Source organism: Diaphorina citri, unplaced genomic scaffold (genome assembly GCF_000475195.1).
Source record: "Diaphorina citri unplaced genomic scaffold, Diaci psyllid genome assembly version 1.1 scaffold221, whole genome shotgun sequence".
NCBI classification, from domain to species: domain Eukaryota; kingdom Metazoa; phylum Arthropoda; class Insecta; order Hemiptera; family Psyllidae; genus Diaphorina; species Diaphorina citri.
Genome location: NW_007377658.1, coordinates 103,279 through 123,296, shown reverse-complemented (window position 1 = coordinate 123,296; position 20,018 = coordinate 103,279). Strand labels below are relative to the sequence as shown.

Sequence of the window (20,018 nt, the reverse complement as noted above, 5' to 3'; positions counted from 1 at the left end):
GAGAGAGAGAGAGAGAGAGAGAGAGAGAGAGAGAGAGAGAGAGAGAGATAGAAATATACATCTAGGTAATATATGTACATATGTAGGTATATAAAATACTCATATATATAGGTACCTACCTAAATTTTGGAAAAATTGGAAACTTTGAATGTTGACCAAGCAAAAACTATCTCTTGAAAAACAGTTGGTAGGGTAGGTATACAGGTATACTACTTACTAGGTGAGTTTTTTCTGCGCGTTGAGTAAAAAAATGAGAGGACTACATAATATTTGGTGAAATAAGGCGCCCTACAAAACGAAACCTCTCCCTGATTTGCGAGTAGGTAATTCGATAAAGACCTCTTCCACACGAGTAAATAGGTAAGTGGTTCTTATAATAAGAGTACGAGCTAGCCGGCTAGGTAGGTAGAGACTAATATTCTCCAGTAGGTTTATTATACCTATGTAGGTAAGTATAGGTAAATACATAAATATTTACCTATTTATGTATAAGTAGGTAGGTAATATTGTTTGCTTATACCTACCTCTTTACCTCGGGAATTTCATGTTTCCCAAATTACAAGCAGAGAGCTCAGCTGAGGTAGAAGAATATGTTTAACTTAATGTTTTCGAAAATTTCTGTTACCTACTTTCGTGTTTTTCTTCGATACCTAGGTATTTCTGTTCATTCAAGTGAAATACGAAAAGTTCTTTCAGTTTCCTCTCTACCAATCTACTTTCTGCTCTCCCAAAATTTCTCTCTCCCAAAATTTACTTAATTCTCTTCTTTTCCTGGTAAACAGGAGGGCGTGGGTTCAATCCCAGCCGAGGTATGGAATTTTATCCTCAATATAATTTGAGAATTTGACCACAATAATAGTAGTAGCCTACTGCTGGAGTAAAGGGACTTTTCAGTCCTATGCGAGTAGTATAAATAAGCACTATTATTATTATCTTTCATCCCCATATTAGGTAGGTAAGTAGGGAGGTAGTCAGATACATAGGTGATGGATTACATTGGATGGTTTTATATGATTTTAATAGGCTCTGTGTCAGTCATTTTCAACGGAAGATGAAAATCCCAAGTTCAATTTCTGTGGTCAAAAATACCTAATGCAATAGCTGTAAAATTGGATTTCGGATGAAAAAAAAAGACCCCTTCAATTGCCGAAAGAAAATTGTTAGACAGCTACTCAGAGCTTTTTCTAGATTTGATAGAGGGAACTGTAGGTGACGGCCCGAAAGCGAAGAAAGAATGAAGACCCTAACCATCTCTACTTGGTCTTGGCCTCTTCACTTGGTCTCTTCTTCTTTCAGTGAGCATATAATGGGTTAACACAATGTTGGCTAACTGAGTAGAAAATAGGCAGGCGAAAATCTCCTATTTTTAACATTTTTCAATAGGTTTGCCCTCTCTCTCCATTTTGAAATATGATAAACAAGGTAGGTATAGGTACATAGAGGTAAGTTAGGTAACTAGGTATTATATCAGGGGTTTCCAACTAGCGGCCCGCGGGCCACAAGTGGCCCGCGAAGCTTTTTGGGATTTGCATCACAAACACGCTTAAATGTACAAAAAAAGCAGTGTTCAGCCACAAATAGGTGAATATTTTTTGAAAATTTTTCGCCTGCGGCGCTCAAATTCATATCAGACTACATTTCTGAAAAGTTGGGGGGGAGGAGGGTTCCTACGATTCTCCCCTATATGTACATATGTGACCCGCGAAGTACCTCCCAATGTAGCATGTGGCCCGCACACACACATTGGAAACCCCTGTATTAGATATTATAAGAACATGAACATTAGGTACCTACATGAACATTATATATGTAGGTACTTATATGAACATTAGTAGGTACCTGCTACCTTGCTAGGTAGGTATGTGGTAATGGTAAACACCAGCAGGGACGTAATTCAGGGACCCAGGGATTCTTAGGGAGTCACTGAGATTTCTCAAAGAATGAAGTGAAGTTTATTACGTTTTTTTTCACCCCCCCTCTCTCCCTCTCCCTCTCCCTCTCTCTCTCTCTCTCTCTCTCTCTCTCTCTCTCTCTCTCTCTCTCTCTCTCTCTCTCTCTCTCCCTTTCTTTCCATCTTTATTTACTTCACAGCTTCACTTACCATTCTTGGGTTCAAGGAGTTCTGGGTTCGACCCTGACTTTTCGGAATGCAATATTCTGATTTTGTATTTAGCATTCTCTCTCTCCCTCTCTCTCTCTCTCTCTCTCTTTTTCCTATGTTCTCTGAGATGGTTTTGTTTGTTTGTTAAATTGAATGGAAACAAACATACAATTCACAAACAAAATGCTTGCGCTCTCTCTCCCTCCCTCCTTCCTCCTCTACATTCGTTTCTCTCTCTATCTACATACATATCTAAATTTCTCTCTGTCCCTAATTCCTTCTCTTTCTCTTTCTCTCTCTCTCTCTCTCTCTCTCTCTCTCTCTCTCTTTAATTCCCCTTCCATTTCAGGAGAGGCCGGAGGGGGAACTCTCCTCCTATCTTATTCTCCACCCTGTATTTTTGTTTCCTCACTGTTGCTTCTCAATCATCATTCTCTTCAAATATTACAGGGTGTACCAATCAGTTTTAGTGCCTTCACCTCAATGGTTTCGTTTGTAGCACGGTGGGCTTTGAATCTGGAAGTTGATGGTTCGAGTCCAAGTTAAGTCATGAAATTTAGCGTAGTGTAGGTACTAAGCGAGGAGCTAGATTTGTGCCTAACACAGTTTCCCTTTTGACTTTTCCCAGCCCAACTCAGGCTGCTTTAATCTGAGGAGGCGAGTAACCCGTGTCACTAAAGAGCTTTGCAACTATGCACTTATAGAGTGATATTAAACCCCCAGTTAAAAAAAAAAAATACTGTTCCTAGAGGGTGTTTATTTGTTTAAGCCACCCTGTAACCTCTTGAAAAGCTCAACATGGTTTCCATATTGCTGTGCAAAACTTGAAGTAGAGAATTTGAAGTCAAATTAGGTATATTTTTCGTTATTTTACCTTTTGCCTCTTGTTTGTAAATAATAGAGGAAAGCTATCTAATATGGATCGGGTTACAGTTCCCCTAGAAAATCCCCTTAAAAAAAAAAAAAAAAAAAAAAAAATCGAAGCCATTCTCATCATTATCACCTTGAAACTTGTTTTTTGTTGACATTTAATTTTTCGTAAAGAAAATATTTTACAAATTTACATCATTATGAAGTATTACTGTCGTTTATTTTGTAAGTACGCGATGATTATTTTCTTTTATTTATTTTTACTGTTTTTATTTTTCAGTAATGATTTTTCTCAAATCAAAATAAACGAAGGGACTGATGGAAAAATTTAATCGTCCAAGTGGTGGAGATGAGGTTTCTCCTTAGAGAACGCCAGTCGAAATTTGAAGATACCTATTCAACTACACTATCTTTCTTTCTACCCTCTTTCTACCTAACTACCCTTTCCATAGACCTTTATTTTTAATAGGTACTCTTTTAGGGTAGTCTAGTATTAAAACTTTGGGGTGACAGGGTCACAGGGTTAAAGGCTTTATGAGGATCCAAAAGGTGTCTGAGGATTTGAGTCCTAGGGACAGAAAACTACAAATAACCTACACACATCAGGCTGTCGGTGTTTACGAGTAGTAGAGGCGCCATTTCCGTTTCCGAAAAGAAAATACGCGACGATAAATAGGGCGGTAATTAGCAAGACGCGACGGTAAATCAGTACCTACAGTCATTCTTGGAGTTGAAGCCCCCGTGTTGTTAACAACGCCACGCCACTGACAAAACGTCTTTTGTAAATTCATTTGAAATAAAAACAGAAAACAAATAATAATAAATTAATAAGAAGGAAAAAAGCGAAGCTCTTCAGTGTGTCAGTAGAAACTATTTGAAGAATTAGCGAATTTGTATTTAAACATTTTCAACCCAGAACTTTGATACTGTAAGCCAGACTCCTGAAATTTGGGCCATCCACACCCCGACACCCCGTTACATCACTGTTTGGGTGTTTGGACCCTCGGCCCCCCCGCTCGACAAAATCCTGGATACGACCCTGATGCATGCCTGATATTAGTACCTATTGCTTATTTTTAAAGTATGAATAAGGCTAAACAGTCCTTTGGCCCCGTTAGTAGGCAACTACTTACCTACTAGTATTGCCCTATTGCCCATACCGTCCAGAGACATTTCTTCCCAAGTACCTACCTAATTTTGTCAAATGGAGGGTAAAATTTCATACCTCTCTCTCTCTCTCTCTCTCTCTCTCTCTCTCTCTCTCTCTCTCTCTCTCTCTCTCTCTCTCTCTCTCCCTCTCTACTAATCTATGCATCTTCAATGCACTAAGTGTATCTATACATAACCTCAAAAATCTCAAAATTTCAATAGAATTTCTGACGAAAGGAGGGGGGGGGGTACACATTATGAAGAGGTACCCAAATCGGCAACGTTCCCCTAAGTAGGTATAACTAATACCTAGGTTCGTAACTTCGTATAGGTTATCTACCTACTCGTATTTTGCCTACTTTCTACTAAAATATTTAATTACTACTTTGCGTTTCTGTTTTTTTTTTTTTTTTTTTTTTTTTTTTTTTTCTTTCTGATCCGATATATAATTGGTTTCTAGAGTCAAATACTGCTGTTTTTGCTTTCTTCCTCGCTCCCTGCCTTATCTCTCCTCCTCTCTTTTTTTTTTTTTTTTTTTTTTTTTACCTCTATTATTCCCGAGGTCTACTAATAGGGAGAACGAGGTACCTATTACCTATAATACCTGGAAATAGGTAGGTACTATTTATACGGGGGATACCTACCTACCTATTAATATGGGGAAATAGTTTTAACTATAGGAATTGTATGACTCCCATATTACCTATTACCCACGAGTAAGCAAGAGGTAACAGTGATATTGAATTTTTATTACAATACCTAGGTAGGTAGGTACTTACCATATATTGCCTACTTCCCCTGATTTAGGTTGTTGGAATGCTATATTATAGTGTCGAGCTTCCCGATATAGAGTTCAATATTAGAGTGCCGGAACCCAGTCACCCAAATGGGCTGCCGGCACCCTAGTTTTTTCTCAGTGTACATACTGAGAAAGGACCGAAAGGTACTCCATAGTTTGCTTATGACATCAAAGGATAAAAAAGGCCAAAATTTCCAATAATTTCCATTCATTCCGATTTTTGCCGAAATTTGATTAGTCCAGCCAAAGCGGAACTACGGAAGGCAAGTAAACAATGGCCTACATTTTTGCATAAATCATCTCGTACGTAATATGTGCCTACCTACTGGACTACTGAAATACAAACAATATGATAATAGGACAGGGCCGTATTTAAGGGGGGGGGGCGAGGGGGCCCGTGCTCCCTTAACCTCCTATCCTCTGCGGTGGCTAAATTTGGAACATCTACGACCCCCTCCCCCGGTAAATCCCTGTTTGGAATCTTGCGCTCCCCTCAATAAAATCCTAGATACAGGCCTGTAACAGGACTACCTACAAAATAAAATTCAATAAAACTGTTATTGAAAAATCTGTGTAGTTGATGCAAACAATGGTCGAAATTTGTAAACAAGCAGGCCTTTATGTTACACAATTGTTTGATATTAAACAATACAACTTGAGTCCTTTCGTTTCACAATACCTATGTACCTACTAGGGATTTAGGACAGGAGAATTTGTTCCCGACTAGCGACTGTTGCTGAAAGGGCGTCCATTTTCGTCATTGTTTCTCTGATCGAAACAGCTGAACGTGGAAACATCCAATTTGTATCGATGAAACACTTTAGAGAGAGAGGGAGAGAGAGAGAGAGAAAACTGAAAGGTTTCTGTTTTACTCTATTGAACTGTTTAATGAGCTTACAAGGAAAACAGAATTATGAAAGAAACATGGCGGTAGCAGTTTTACACTTTTTTCTTTTTCTTCTTCTTCTTCTTCTTCTTCTTCTTCTTCTGAATGAAAGAAGAGAACCATCTTGGATATTTTATTTTTTTTTTTTTTTTTTTTTTTTTTTTTTTTTTTTTTTACATAGGAATTCCTACCTACCTAAGTACCTATGTATGTACTTAATAAAATAGTACTTTTTTCGAAATTAAAAATTGAACATAAATACAACTGAGGTAAATATTTAATGTTTTTTTGTTCGAAAATTTCATAGGTAACAGAAACCTAACTACAACTACAACTGTATGGTATTATTGGTATTAAAAAGTTTGAAATAAAAAAACTGTATGCTTTTTTCGTTGTTGTGCAATTTTGGTGTTGTAATTTTGGATATTAATTTATTGAACTTTCGATTTTGTTTCCTACTACTCTCTTCCAAATGACTGTCCAGTGTCCATATCTATCTGTTGTTTTGTCTACTATCTTTTCAGCAAATTCATAGGTAATACCTACATATTTATGGTAAGTACGAGGATATACAGACATAATTATAGAGTTACATCGATGGGTGTACAACGAGAAAAAAAGTGAGTGAGTTAGAAAAGAATAACAACTCTTTTCATGCAGTGGACTAATCAGTAAATGAGTCAGAGTCAGGTAGGTATAACAAGATAGGATTTGACGCGTTGACTGAGTAGTTCACTGAAAAGAGTAAGTTCTTTTTAATGACTCACTCACTTTTTACTTCTCCAGTACCTACCTATAAGTTATAAGTAAAGCTAGATTACTTATATTAGGTAATACCTACCTATTACAGGTAGGTAGAACCTTTACATAAAATCAAAATCATTACATTTTCTTTAGATTTACAACATTCGTCTTGAACCATCTTGGATATTTTTATTTGATATTATTTTTTTATTATTATTTATTTTACATTTAGAAAAATAAGTAAATAATAGATAATAATATCGAAATGGCCGCCCTTTCGCTCTCTTCCTTCATGGATACCTAGTACGGACCCGATAGGGCAAATCAAGCCTCTGGTAAAAGATTTAACTTTGATTTCTTCATTCAGGTAATATTACTCAATCTCTCCCTTCGGATTTCCCTCAGACTATCACATGTCACACAAACATCATAATATATCAAGTATCCTTATCTTCAAATATTTAACCCTTCAATGCCCTTCCGAGAAAAAAATTAACCCCTTCAAAATCCTTTCAGCAAAGAATCAGAAATTGACACCCCTCCGCGCGCCGCGCGAATACCTGGTAACAATATTTACCTATACATCTCAGGGAGGGAGGTGAGTTAAGTAACATATTATTGTGGTAGTGATGGAGGGGAGGGGAAGACACGTTGCCATGACAACTGAACACCTGTCGTGCATGCGCGCAACAGGGTTGCCACCTTTACGAGATAAAAAAAGAAAGGAGAAGAAAATTGTTGAATAGGGATGAAAGGAAAAAGCAGGAAAAACGACTGTTGATATAAAACACAAAGCGGCGTAAACGTCCGACTCAATTCAATTCAGACTTCCCCGCTGGAAGCAACAGGGTTCAGTCGTTTTTCGTAGCGCAAATAGAACCGAACGATAATCTTTTTTTACGAACTTTAATTAAAAAAAAACGTACGAAAAATTCCGGACTTTTTACTGCTTGAAATTAATTTTTAAAAATTGAATATTTTTTACTGACATTTTTGAGGTCAATTTTCACGTAAATAATTGTAAACCAGTTGTATTTTTTCGGTTAGTAAATTTTTCAAAACGAGTAAACACAGGACATTTTATCATACTGTTCTGCTTTTTTAATCCTTTAAATAATTAATTTTCATGTAAATAATTTGGACACAATTCGGCAGTTCAATACTAGAGAAGGTTCCAGAAAAAATTGGGGAGGAGTGGCACATCCACTATTTTAGAAGAAAAGGAAGTTTGTGAAATTTATCTTTATGAAGCTTGAACTTGAAGCCTAAATGTGGAAAAAGTGGTTTGTAATTACTGAATTTGGATGCCATAATGCATAGAAATGGTTTAAAATTAGAATTTATATTGGATTAGTGGGATCACCCCCTTTTAAAAAACAAAAATTTAGACAAACCTAAAGTTGATTTACAAAGTAGAAAAGAAAAAATATTCACACTCAACTTGTATATCCATCTTTGTTTTCCTAAAGGAAAATGTCTAGAACACAAGGGTAAAATACTTAGGTATTCTAAAATGCAAAAAACTCATTTCTCTTAGTCACACCTGAAAATTTAAACGAAATAAAACACAGAACAAAAAACTGAACCAAAATAAAACTATGTAAAACCAAAAACAATCCCAACTAAAATAACAATAACAAAATAAAAGACACTAATCGGCAAAACGCTCATATCAACCAAAACAACCTTCCCAGTCAGCATTCATGACCTTGAAAACCAGTTCTGGGTCAGCAGGAACAACCGGTTCTTCACCTGCTTCAGCATCTCTACTCTCATCAGCTGCTGATTGAGTTCATCTGTTGTAAAATTGTAGTTTAGTTAACAGGTAAAATTCCAAAGCCCCTCCCGACGTTTTCCAAGTCAGCGAGGGCTCGATTGTTGAATTGTGGATGTTGTGCTGTTGTCAGAATTGAAAAGTGCTAGAATTATATTTGTTTACAATTTAAAATTAGTCTAAGTTGCTTCAATTTTTGGGGGTCATGGTCATATAGCAATCTTTTTGGTTTTACATAAATAAATAGACACCTTATGTTTTGTGGGGAAAAAAGTCTCCTCTATTCAATTTATGATGAACATAGAATCTTTACCAGATTGCATTGTTGATGCCCCAAAAATTGAAGAATTCAAACAGTTGTGCCAGAGTAAGATGAACGGAATTATCATCATGTTGGTTATGTTTTTAAAACATTCATCCACCAAAATGTACTTCAGTAAAATGTTCAAGGTTTTTGAGGCTAACAACAAGTTGGGGTCTATAGCAAATTTTTCATTGCAAGTCGTTCATTTCCCGTTCTTCCTTGGCACAACTATAAAATATATTTATTGTGGTCTTTGATTGTATTATGTAGGTATATCTTTTGGTGTTTTGTTCCATTTTCAATATTTAACCCCTTCAAGGACTCCAAAATATTGCCTTTGATGAGGCATTAAAGGGAAAATATTGCCTAGGTGAGGCATTAAACCACAGGGCCTAACCATTAAAATTTCTAAATAAAATTGGTGCTAATCCTAAATATAATTGGTGACGGACTGAATGTACGAGCTTTCAATTTTTTATTTAAAAGGTTAATGTTGTATAGGAAAATGGAGAGAAAGGGAGAACCGTAGATACAAATCTGGTGAAAATACCTAATTCTTTGTTCTTTCCATTATCAATTTATCAAAAATGTCAGGCCTACTTTTGAGGGGTTCAATCGTAATGTCAAACATTTGTAATTTTGCTGGTGTACTTCTTTGTGTTTTTCGATGTCGTATTTTTTGTGTTTTGTGTCATTGTTTCCTTGGTTTTTGTTTTGTGTTTTTTACATTTTTTTCGTCAATGTTGTAACGATTTTGTTTCGCAATTCGCAGTATTGTTTTAATTAATTTCGTTTTGATTTTGTTGTGAACAAAATAAATGATATTGTGGTTTTTCGTTGTGACTTGATGTTGTTTTTTTCAACTTTTTTTTTATATTGTAAACTTTTGTCCACAGTGTGTTTCTAAAATTTCCGTTCACAGGTATCAGAATGAGATGACCAGCTTGTTTTATTTCCATAGGGTCAAACTAGAGAATTAATTAATTATGGAACACCCTTTGGTGGTTAGATTAAAATCAGAATAGCGAAGTTTATGTTTATTACACTAGAATCACTAGATAATTAGTTAGCTCCTAATTTGAAATCGATTCAAATTTAGAAATAAACTCTCATAACCTTGGGCCAAAATGGCAATCGTTGCCCATCCACATACACGTCTAGCTCAACGTTGCTTATTCTTTTTAACACGTTTAATATTATGGATGTACAAATTGTACGATTTTATTTAGGTCATTTTTGTTTTCCTAGGTGCTGACAATTCACTGAAATCCAAATCAATACGATTCGCCGAGGAGTCTAAAGATAACAAAGCTCAGGATGAGAAGGAAAATCTAGATGCCATGGACACATTTATGAAAGAGGTAAACAAACGTAGATGAAATTAAACAATCTTTGTACCCATTGTAGCGGTAAACTTCCTGTATTGATTATTATTTATGAATGTGACAGGGTCTTTAGTTTATACAGTCATGGAAAACCCTTGAAAAAGTCATGAAATCATCATGTCTTCTCATGAAGTGTTTCGTACATCGAAGCGTTTACCCCTTCATGTGAGTTTAATTACAGTTAGGTGTAAAGTAACATCCCGTGTATGATGTAATTGATGTGTCATTCCTGTGGTGTGTTAAGATGGTACATACTTTGTTTCTTGTTTATCACTTATTTGCGTTAACATTGTTATCTGTTCTCACTTACAGATGGAGGAGATTCAAATGAAAGTGTCGGGAGGAGGAGGAGGAGGGGCAGGAGGAGGTGGGGGCAACGTTGCCAACTCGACAGACGACACCGAAGCGAATACAATAGTCCGTCCCTTATACCTTTTTATTACTATTGTAATAATAAAGGAAGGGCGGACTAAAAGTCGCAAATTTACTGTCTCACCATACTTTACTTCATGTAAATGTGCCGGGATAACTAAGCTGACGTTTCGAACGAAAGCTTTGATTGAAGTTAGGCGTTTTAAAAGTTGGCCCCCCCAACAAATTTCGGAACAAAAGGTGCGGAAAAAAGGGGTAGAAATAAGAAATCCCCGAGGAAAAGAGGGAGTTTTGGAAGGTTGAGGGGGAAAAATCCCGAGGTTTTGAAGGAAAAGATTGAAGAATAGGAGGGATGAAATGGGAAACGAGGGATAAAATGGGGGACCGGGGGAGAAAATTGGCAGGAGGGGGGAAAATATATTTCAAATTGAATTTTCATATTTTATTTCCCTCACCCAAAGTTAAGCATTTCGTTTGAACTTTTATTCCGAACGTCTGCATCAGGGACGGACTTGGGTGAAAGAACCAGATTGTCTCTCAATATAGATCGGGAGCTAGGGATGAGAAAAAATACCTCATAAGGGATAATACATAAGTAGAAAATTTTGGACCAGTAGGTTTGATGTGGGAAGGGATTGATATCTGGATGAGTGACTGTCCGATTTTTACCAAATTGTTACAGTCGCGTCCTTGGCCCATACCGGGATAGCATACGAAATCTTCGTGTTCCTGGTAAAAAGACCTTTAATTTGATATATAGGTCGACCAGGTTTGGATAAGTCCTTCTATGGGGACAGACAGAGTGACAAACAGACGACACCGAAGCGAATACAATATAGTCCATCCCTTATACCTTTTTTTATTAGGTACTATCGTAATTGTTTATTATTTTTAAATCATTTTATTTTACTGTACCTATTATGTAAATTGTTGCCAACCACATTGTAAAATCTTTTGATAAATACACTTTATTATTCTATTCTATTCTACTATCGTAATAATAAAGGAAGGACGGACTAAAAACACTAAATAAGGAAATACCGAGGTACGTACCTACCTAGTCTTCGTGTTTAGGGTCTGGGTCGTATGAATGCTTTGACTTTGACCTCTAATATATAGCTATTAGTGCTATTACTTAGCTTTATTTTCTAATGTCATTGAAAAAATAAAAGGTATTCACGCTAATGCATGAATAAACTGCAGTCTATTCTATTAGAGCTACTAGGTATCTAGCTATTTATCCTTTTTTCGCTACAAAAATAGGTACCTAAGTAGGTAGGTACTAATAGATAGCCAATAGATAGGAAAGCACAGGTTGCCTTTCTTTGGAAACAAGAATAGCTAGAAAGGTTAGAATATCTAGAGGTATCTACCTATTACCTATGTTAGACTAAACTTGAATTTGAATAGGTAGTTAGGTACCTAGGTAAGTTTTTCGGTAAATAGGGGAATCAAACTGAACCAGCCTGTTCAATCGTAATATTTTCACTGCCGATACATTTATTATTTTAGGTAGGACAAGTAGGTACATCAAAGGAAGGTTTGGGAAAAACAAACATCACAATCTGAACCGATATGATTTCTGTATTGACATAAGCTGTTCTCCAGATCCCATTTTATCAAGTCGAAAAACTCGAAAAAGAAAAGTGGCACATCCACCACAAATAGTGGAGATGCCAAAATCATCACAAATAGTGGAGACGCCAAAACCCCATGAAATAATCAAAAGCCTCTCACATTTATGCGGATCGTGTGAAATGACCTTTATAATCAGCTGTTCAAAAACATCGGAAAGTTGCGACCCTAGCGCAGCGTGGAGGAAAATCCCAACACTTCTTCCAAAATAGGATTTTCTTCTGTTTTCCAAAGGGTATTTTTCGACTTTTCGTAGTTTTTCTCAAATGGTGCGGTGCTAGTGTTCAGAGAGAGGCGTGTGAGAGAGAGAGAGAGAGAGAGAGAGAGAGAGAGAGAGAGAGAGAGAGAGAGAGAGAGAGAGAGTATTTTTGATGGAAAAGTAATTTTTATCGCCGCGCCGTGAAAAGTTGAAAAATTAATTTTCTTCTTTTTCCTCCTCCCCCTCCTTTACTTCTTCTTCTTCTTTCCTCCTCATTCAACTCTTTCTCCTCACTTTCTCTTCCATTGTTCATTTGTTTTCGTGTTTCGCTTACCTTGCAATTCTTAATTGAATTCTGCTTTCCCCCTTCCTTCGTCCTCTCTCTAAGGTGTTTCTTTTTTGATGATTTTTCTTTTCAACACCTCTCTCTCTCTCTCTCTCTCTCTCTCTATCTGTCTCTCGGGGTAGTACAAATGAGGTAAGAAAGAGAAAATAACGAGATTTAGATGGAGAAAGAAAGTCAAAATTGATAGCAAGCAAAGATGTTCGTTATTTCATGAACCAGTTTCGCATTACTTCAAGATGTATTGTTTTACATCGACTATACTATAATTTAATAAAGGAAGGACGGACTAAAAACCTCTTTTAGAGAAATAAATATCGAAAAGAACGAGTGGGCACCTATAGGTACCTAAATTAATACGTAAAGGCAGTAAAGGGAAAGTCACAAATACTATTAGGGGTCATAGTAGAAAAAGGATTTTACAGTCGGTGACGGGGATTCGACCCTAATATTTTTACGAATAGGTAGCAATGGCCATCTCCTTCTTACCCCTTTATCTACTTTTTCTCCTCGCCCTTACCCTCTTCTCTTCTTCCTTCTATTGCTTCTTCTCTTTGGATTTTCTTCTGTTTTCCAAAGGGTATTTTTCGACTTTTCGTAGTTTTTCTCAAATGGTGCGGTGCTAGTGTTCAGAGAGAGGCGTGAGTTATCAATAAGAAGGAGAAATATTGAGTTTTAACTGGATTCTTTTCAAGTGAATACATTTTCTTGCAATCTCAAGAACTGTACAATGTAAAAATTCTCATTGGTTTAGTTGCAACCACTATGTAGAGTCAGTGGAATCATATAAATGCATTATATTTCGAATAAAGTTGTCATATCTCGGCACAGGACTGTTTGGTCTGGTTATCATGGCTTCATCCACAAGCAGAGGAATTCAGATAGGATCCGCATGGTTTCAACGCAAACTCAATCTCAGGCCTCAACACAGGGGTGTTCATTTAGTGACGGAGGAAATCCTTAGACAAATGCCAGAGATGTGCCAGTTCTCTGTGGGCCTGTGCCATGTTCAGAGTAAGTCAAAACCCATAGCTTGAGCTCTTATCATCAATGTTATAATCATAGGGTTATAACCTCCTACCTTTCATTCATACTTACCTAAGCACCTGTTATCATGACTCTAGTAGCAACTGATAATAATACCCTTTCTAACAAGAAACAACCAAGATTTAACCTCTATTCCCAATGTTTAATGGCCCACAATTCTTAAATGGTATTTTGAACCAGATATGTATTTGATGAAGTATGCAATACTCTAAAAAGTTTTTTTTTTAAAAATTTTTTTTTTTTTTTTTTTTTTTTTTTTTGTGAGAACATTGCTTCTTGATTCCAATAAAAAAAAAAAAATAATAATAAATGATGGTAATCACTTTCAGTATAAAATAAAATAAATTTCCAAGCTTCAATCAATGACCAGTAGGTAGCCTAATGCAATTTGGCACTCACTCGTGCATATTTCTTGAAATTTGCCTTCTTTCTTTTTCAGTTCTACACACTTCTGCCAGTTTAGCTCTAAATGAAAGTTGGGACCCAGATGTCAGGTATCGTAAACGTTATCATTATGTACATTTTTGTAAAGATTGGTTGGGAATGAAACATAATATGACTTAGTACTTACAAGGCAGGAGCACCACCCTCCAAGTTAACTAGATGATATATTATTGGCTTCAATGTACAATTTGTATGTGTATGACTGCCCAAACTTTATTTCAGTCTGGCTTAACAGCAATAATTTTCATTAATTATATGAGGAGTCTGGCTGAGGGACTATAAACAAAGTCTGGCTGAGGGACTATAAACAAAGGGACTATAAACAGAGAGTAGATCAGCGTCTAGCTAGGGGACTATAAACAGGGAGAAGACTAGCCCAAATTTCCTCATGCTATATCAATAGCAAAGGTTGAGTGCAAAGGGCATCCCACTCAGAATTTTTTTTTTTTAGCCAAAACCAGTTTTCCTCAAAGCAATCACTCTAAAGCTGATTGATAGGCCAACAACAAACGCTGACCCCATCTGAACATGGGAAAAGGCGAAGAAGAAGAAGAAGAAGAAGATATGGGTGTAAAATTGAAAATCGTGTATAGCTTGAGAGCTTTCAGGTATCAGAAGATGGTAGGCATCCCCTAATCTAGGACCCCAAAACACTACATTAATGCAAACATATCAAAAATGCAAGTACTGAAATTCTTTTTCCTTATGGTTTCTGTTCACAGAGATGACATGGAGATGATGTTGAACAAAATAGTGCCAGAAGTAAGTCCACTTATGTAATAATATAATATCTATTCTAAGAAATTTACCTAGAAGTAATTACTGGAAGACAATTAAATTCTGTTTTGTTTAGCAAAAACACCAATAAATTGAATTGAAGTAAGTAATAAAGAATTTGATAGACTATTTACCATTCAAACTCTTAAAGAAACAGTTATTTGAAATTTCCCATTAAGCACCTAAGTACTATGTTGAAAGGGAAAAAACTATCCTTATTGAAAAGGAAAAAAGCTATCTTTGACCTTAGGTGCTCAAGCTTGAGGTGATTTTACAACTAGGTATTGGGTAATTCAAAAGAATTTGCTTTGTATTTGCTTTGCTGAATTTTTAGGATCTGTTGTCTCATTATCTTCCAATGACTCATTTTCCATTTGCTCTCTCTTATTCCAGGGTCTCCCCTTGAAGTAAGTAATAAAGAATTTGATAGACTATTTACCATTCAAACTCTTAAAGAAACAGTTATTTGAAATTTCCCATTAAGCACCTACTATGTTGAAAGGGAAAAAAACTATCCTTATTGAAAAGGAAAAAAAGCTATCTTTGACCTTAGGTGCTCAAGCTTGAGGTGATTTTACAACTAGGTATTGGGTATTTCAAAAGAATCCCTTTCTTGTATTTGCTTTGCTGAATTTTTAGGATCTGTTGTCTCATTATCTTCCAATGACTCATTTTCCACTTGCTCTCTCTTATTTCAGGGTCTCCCCTACAGACATTCATGTGAAGGACCAGATGACATGGTAAGTAAATATCAAACATTTGTAGGTCTAGCGTTAATATAACAGGAAGGGGTGGGGAAAAAAGTTATCACCACCAGAAGTTGAGGTTAAGTTTAATTTGTAATTCCTACATGAAGGAGTGTACTCTAATAGGACCCAAAAAATGAGGATTATTTTTGTTCATAGCAAAGACAAACCAGGAGGGTGATTGCAGAATAAATAAACAAAAAGGTTAGGTATATCTAAAATTGCCAAGATGAAACTTGGAACTTGGGTTTTTTGCTCAATTATCCAAGCTACATATCTCAAGCATCTTTTTAGTAGGTGTGTTTTGTATTATTAAAGAGTACTGCAAAGCTCAGGATGAGAAGGAAAATCTAGATGCCATGGACACATTTATGAAAGAGGTAAACAAATGTAGATGAGATTAAACAATCTTTGTGCCCATTGTAGCAGTAAGCTTCCTGTATTGATTATTATTTATTAATGTGACAGGGTCTTTAGTTTATAGAGTCATGGAAAACCCTTGAAAAAGTCATGAACATGTCTTCTCATGAAGCCCCCCAACCCGTCCCTCCACCTCTAGGTCAAATAGCCCCCCCTCCCCCGCCTCTCATGTACCGACCCCCTCCCCCCTCGGCTATCCGGTTACCACCCGGGCTCCCACCCCCGCCACCCCGACTCATGAATATCCGTCTCCCCCCTGGACCCCCACCCGGTGAGTACCTGTATAACAGGGGGGCCTATTCCATTAATAAAAGATTCATTATTCCATTTTAAAAAGGTCCTCTATTCTATTATAAAAGGTTCATTATCCATTAAAAAAGAAGGCCCATATTCCATTAAAAAAGGTATTATAAATTCAATTAAAATTTTATTGTATTGTGTAACACAGTTGACAGGCTACGAGGTACAAACCAGACTGACTGGAGACAAGTGACACGAAACGTCGACCCCGCTTAAACTGGATGGATTAAAGACGCTGTAAAAAAAGCATATATTAAAGTACATAGGTTACATATTTAAATACTGTAGTAAGGGATCTCTTGTATGACACCTGATGAGCACACACCCTCTCAGGTAAACCTGACAGGTACGGCTGAAAAGGTCCGTCTGTCAGGACTACCTGATGAGCACACTCACTATCAGGTAGACATGATCAGGTCTATCTGATAGTGAGTGGCTGGCCTAAGACAGGGAACATCTTGGTGTCCGAGTTTAATGGTTTTGACTTGTGATGACCACAGCACTGGGTTTGTGGCGTTTCCTTGCATAGGCCAAGACTCGAGAAGATTTTTATTGACCGGAAGTTGGGATAATAACTTGCCATTCAACTAAGTCTAGTGTGAACCATTAGACGAGGTATCTCAGGCCACTAAGTCCACATTAGTGCATCAGACAGTGTGCGTGGACCTTAAAGATCTCGTCTTTAAGGTCCGAAAGAAAGACACACTATCACGTCACGTGAGCTGTGGCTACTATCAACGGATTTACCTAGCTACATTATTAAGGGAAAACTTTGAACTACATCTTTCTTACTCCCCATGAGTACACGTAACCTGCCGTGACGTGATGTGATAGTGGTGTGTTTCTACGTTTAAGGTTCACGCACACTTATTCGTCACGTATACGTTCGGTCACCTTAGTTCATATTACTCCATATCTTGTTCAATATTACTTTACAGTCCGTCTCTGTTGTGGATAAGTATGTTTCTACTTCAATATCTCCACTGGTATATCTCCACATCTTTAAAGATTTAAAGATTTGGGTTTTTAAAAGATGAGTGTTCCACCGCCGTTTTTTTTTCGTAGCAATGGAACAACTGCTACATTAGACGCATGTGGCCTGTGTCGTAGCATGTCCATCCCGTAGTATGCCTCTCATCAGATGGGCGAGAAGAGACACAATACTTCCCATTTAGGTGCTGGGTCAACACGAGAACACCAGAAAGTAACCCGTTGAAATATTTGCAATCGAAAAACGAGTACAAATTTTTGTCAATGGTGGGATTCGAACCCGGGACCTTCTGCATGGCAAGCAAGCGCGTTACCACTGGACCAACCGTGCCCCCAAATTTCTTCTTTAATTTTTCTTCTTCTACCCATCCCTCTCCTCTTATTCCTTTTTCTACTCCTTCTTCTCCGCTTTTCATCGCACTCCTTGTTATCCTCTTTCTTCCTCTCCCTCCTTCCTCTCTTTTCCCTCCTTCTCCACCTCCACTGGCTGTTTCATTTTCATTTGCCTGAAAGACTTTCAATGTTTTTCCATGTCCTGTATGTTATTTTATCCCCTCCATCATATCCTACACGACTCAGAGCCTGGAGGGAAACCAGCTGAGGGAATGAAAAACAAATCTGTGTAGACTCTGTGACTCTGATAGAATGTAGACTCTGTGACTCTGATAGAATCTAGATTCTCTGATGAAGTTTGGCTAGCTTAAGGACAATGTTAGGCAGTTTCTGACAGTCACAAAGTTTTGTATTTGCCCCTCAAAAGAGGCTAAAGACATGTGGAATTAAAAAGCAAAGAGCAAAAAATCTGTGTAGACTCTAAAGTCTAGTGTTTACTGTGAACAATATTACTTGTTTTGGAGTGCAATGTAGGACGATCTGAGTTAATGTAAAAGATTTAGTAATTTACAATCTTTTCGATTTACGTAAAACTGACTGCGCCATGTTTCAAAATCAATTATTACTGTCTTCACGTAACTGATTGTATGCAACATTAACACTATATGGACAGTAAGTAGGGCGTTCGCCACCGCCCCCTGCCGCCCCTGGACAAACTAAAGATGATGCCTACCTGCAGTTTATGAAGGAGATGCAGGGATTGTTATAAGACCTTTGGCTGTGATGCTAGAGCGACTTATGGGTGTGATGCTAGAGCGACCTATGAGTGTGATGCTGGGGTTCTTAGAGGTTTGACAGAGGGAACTGTAACTGCTAACGTCTTGTCGTCCCGAAATCGAAGGGAGAAGGAAAACAGGATAGGAGAAAGCCGGCCGTTCCGAGAACGAATATTATCCGTTCAGGATAAAATCCGCCCCGGGCGGGAGTGCATACTCTGGCGGTAAAATATCTCGATTTGTGCGTTCTACGCAAAAATGCGTGGTACACGAACGCTGTGGGTTTGAAAATCGGCCAGTCCTTTTGGAACTCAAGGTGTGTTCAAAAATAGACAGGCTGTTGATCGAAGAGGTGAATCTATGTCCTGGAGGCAGTGTGTACGGTTTCAGTCGACATTGACGGACGGCCGGTCGACTATGTGTGGGCAAAACTTAAGAGCGAATCCGTAAAGTTAACCTTACCTAGTAGTTATTATTATTATTTATTTATTTATTTTAAGAGGTTTGACAGAGGGAACTGTAACTGCTATGGTCTTATCGTCCCGAAACCGAAGAGAGGTTTGACAGAGGGAACTTTAACTGCTATGGTCTTATCGTCCCGAAATCGAAGAGAGAAGGAAGACAGGATAGGAGAAAGCCAGCCGTTCCGAGAACGAACATTATCCCATCAGGATAAAATCCGCCCCGGCGGGAATCGAACCCGCGGTCTAGCGTAGTAGTTATCTTCCACTCGAAAGTCTATTATTATTTTTCTATGCTTCCTGTTCAAAGACCTCTTAAAGTATTTCGGTCATGTTTGTAGATGAACTACCAACATGGCTGTTACCCCAAGCAAGAGAGATTGTGGACTTTCAAACTACTTGTGTGATTGTTTTTAAGTAGGTTACCAAGTTCAAATAAGTCGTCTGAAAAAATTTTAAACTATGAAATTGCAAAAGTGTTGTTTACAAATGAAAGAGGTACCTATTGACTATTAGGTCATTCTTATAATTTTGCAAATGTACCCGTACGTAAATAATAAAGAAATGAAAATATTGAATTATTTTCAAACTATATCCTGTTTTTATTTCAATTTCAATTGTGTGCGATGGAGGTAAACAGGAGGGCGTGGGTTCGATCCCAGCCGAGGCAGGGAATTTTATCCTCATTTATTTGAGATTTTGACCACATAATAATGGAGCTCTAAGGGTTAGGTGGTAGAAAACGCCTCCGGCGTTAACCTCGCCTAGTGGTTACCTTCCACTCAAGAGTCTATTATTATTATTACTAAGCTGGTCTACTCCCTGTTTAAAGTACACCAGCCACCTATTCATACCTTTGTGTTGAAGCAAAATCTCGACCACACCGGGTTGTGAACCCAGGACCGCGCAATGTAGGGCGGTCAGTTTGTACCTCTCCTGTTCACTACTAAATGGTGACAGTGTGGTTTGTACGTTCAAGTTGGCCCCGCATTCGATCAATTTGGACACGAGTCGGACTAGACCTGAAATGAGAAAATAAAGGCCGCCTATTACTAATTGAACGATGTTAGTTTGTTCGTTCGTTTGTTTTGTTTTTTTTTTTGTTTTTTTTTTGTTTTTTTTTTTGGGGGGGGGGGGGGCGGAAATTTTAGGGGGAGGGGAGA

General features: G+C 37.5%; 2 protein-coding genes and 1 long non-coding RNA gene across 3 annotated transcripts in view; 2 read left to right on the top strand and 1 right to left on the bottom strand.

Moving 5' to 3' along the window:
• Positions 1-9,875: 9,875 nt before the first annotated feature.
• On the top strand, positions 9,876-10,356 carry LOC113466158. The gene is made up of 2 exons (XR_003390639.1): positions 9,876-9,988; positions 10,325-10,356. It is a non-coding gene; the product is annotated as an uncharacterized LOC113466158 (long non-coding RNA).
• Positions 10,357-13,123: 2,767 nt separating this feature from the next.
• LOC103506191 (WAS/WASL-interacting protein family member 2-like) lies at positions 13,124-16,511 on the top strand. Its single transcript, XM_008470577.3, has 6 exons — positions 13,124-13,575; positions 14,048-14,102; positions 14,775-14,814; positions 15,528-15,569; positions 16,053-16,266; positions 16,444-16,511. Exons 1-6 carry the CDS (start codon positions 13,413-13,415, stop codon positions 16,509-16,511), a joined length of 582 nt encoding a protein of 193 aa, XP_008468799.1. The 5' UTR covers positions 13,124-13,412.
• Positions 16,512-17,261: 750 nt separating this feature from the next.
• The window catches only part of LOC103506190 (septin-2), a gene marked incomplete in the record, with an annotated part of 26,330 nt that continues 23,573 nt past the window's right edge, over positions 17,262-20,018 (bottom strand). Inside the window, 2 exon segments of the mRNA XM_008470576.2 lie at positions 17,262-17,295; positions 19,700-19,877. Coding sequence (XP_008468798.2) covers positions 17,262-17,295; positions 19,700-19,877 — 212 coding nt within the window.

What these genes read in the sequence shown, in the direction of transcription:
- LOC103506191 (XM_008470577.3), top strand. Translation starts at nt 13,413, where the DNA reads ATGGCTTCATCCACAAGCAGAGGAATTCAGATAGGATCCGCATGGTTT. An exon ending in AGTTGGGACCCAGATGTCAG is followed by an intron (nt 14,103 to 14,774) that starts GTATCGTAAACG and finishes TTCTGTTCACAG; the next exon opens with AGATGACATGGAGATGATGT. An exon ending in GTGAAGGACCAGATGACATG is followed by an intron (nt 15,570 to 16,052) that starts GTAAGTAAATAT and finishes CAGGGTCTTTAG; the next exon opens with TTTATAGAGTCATGGAAAAC.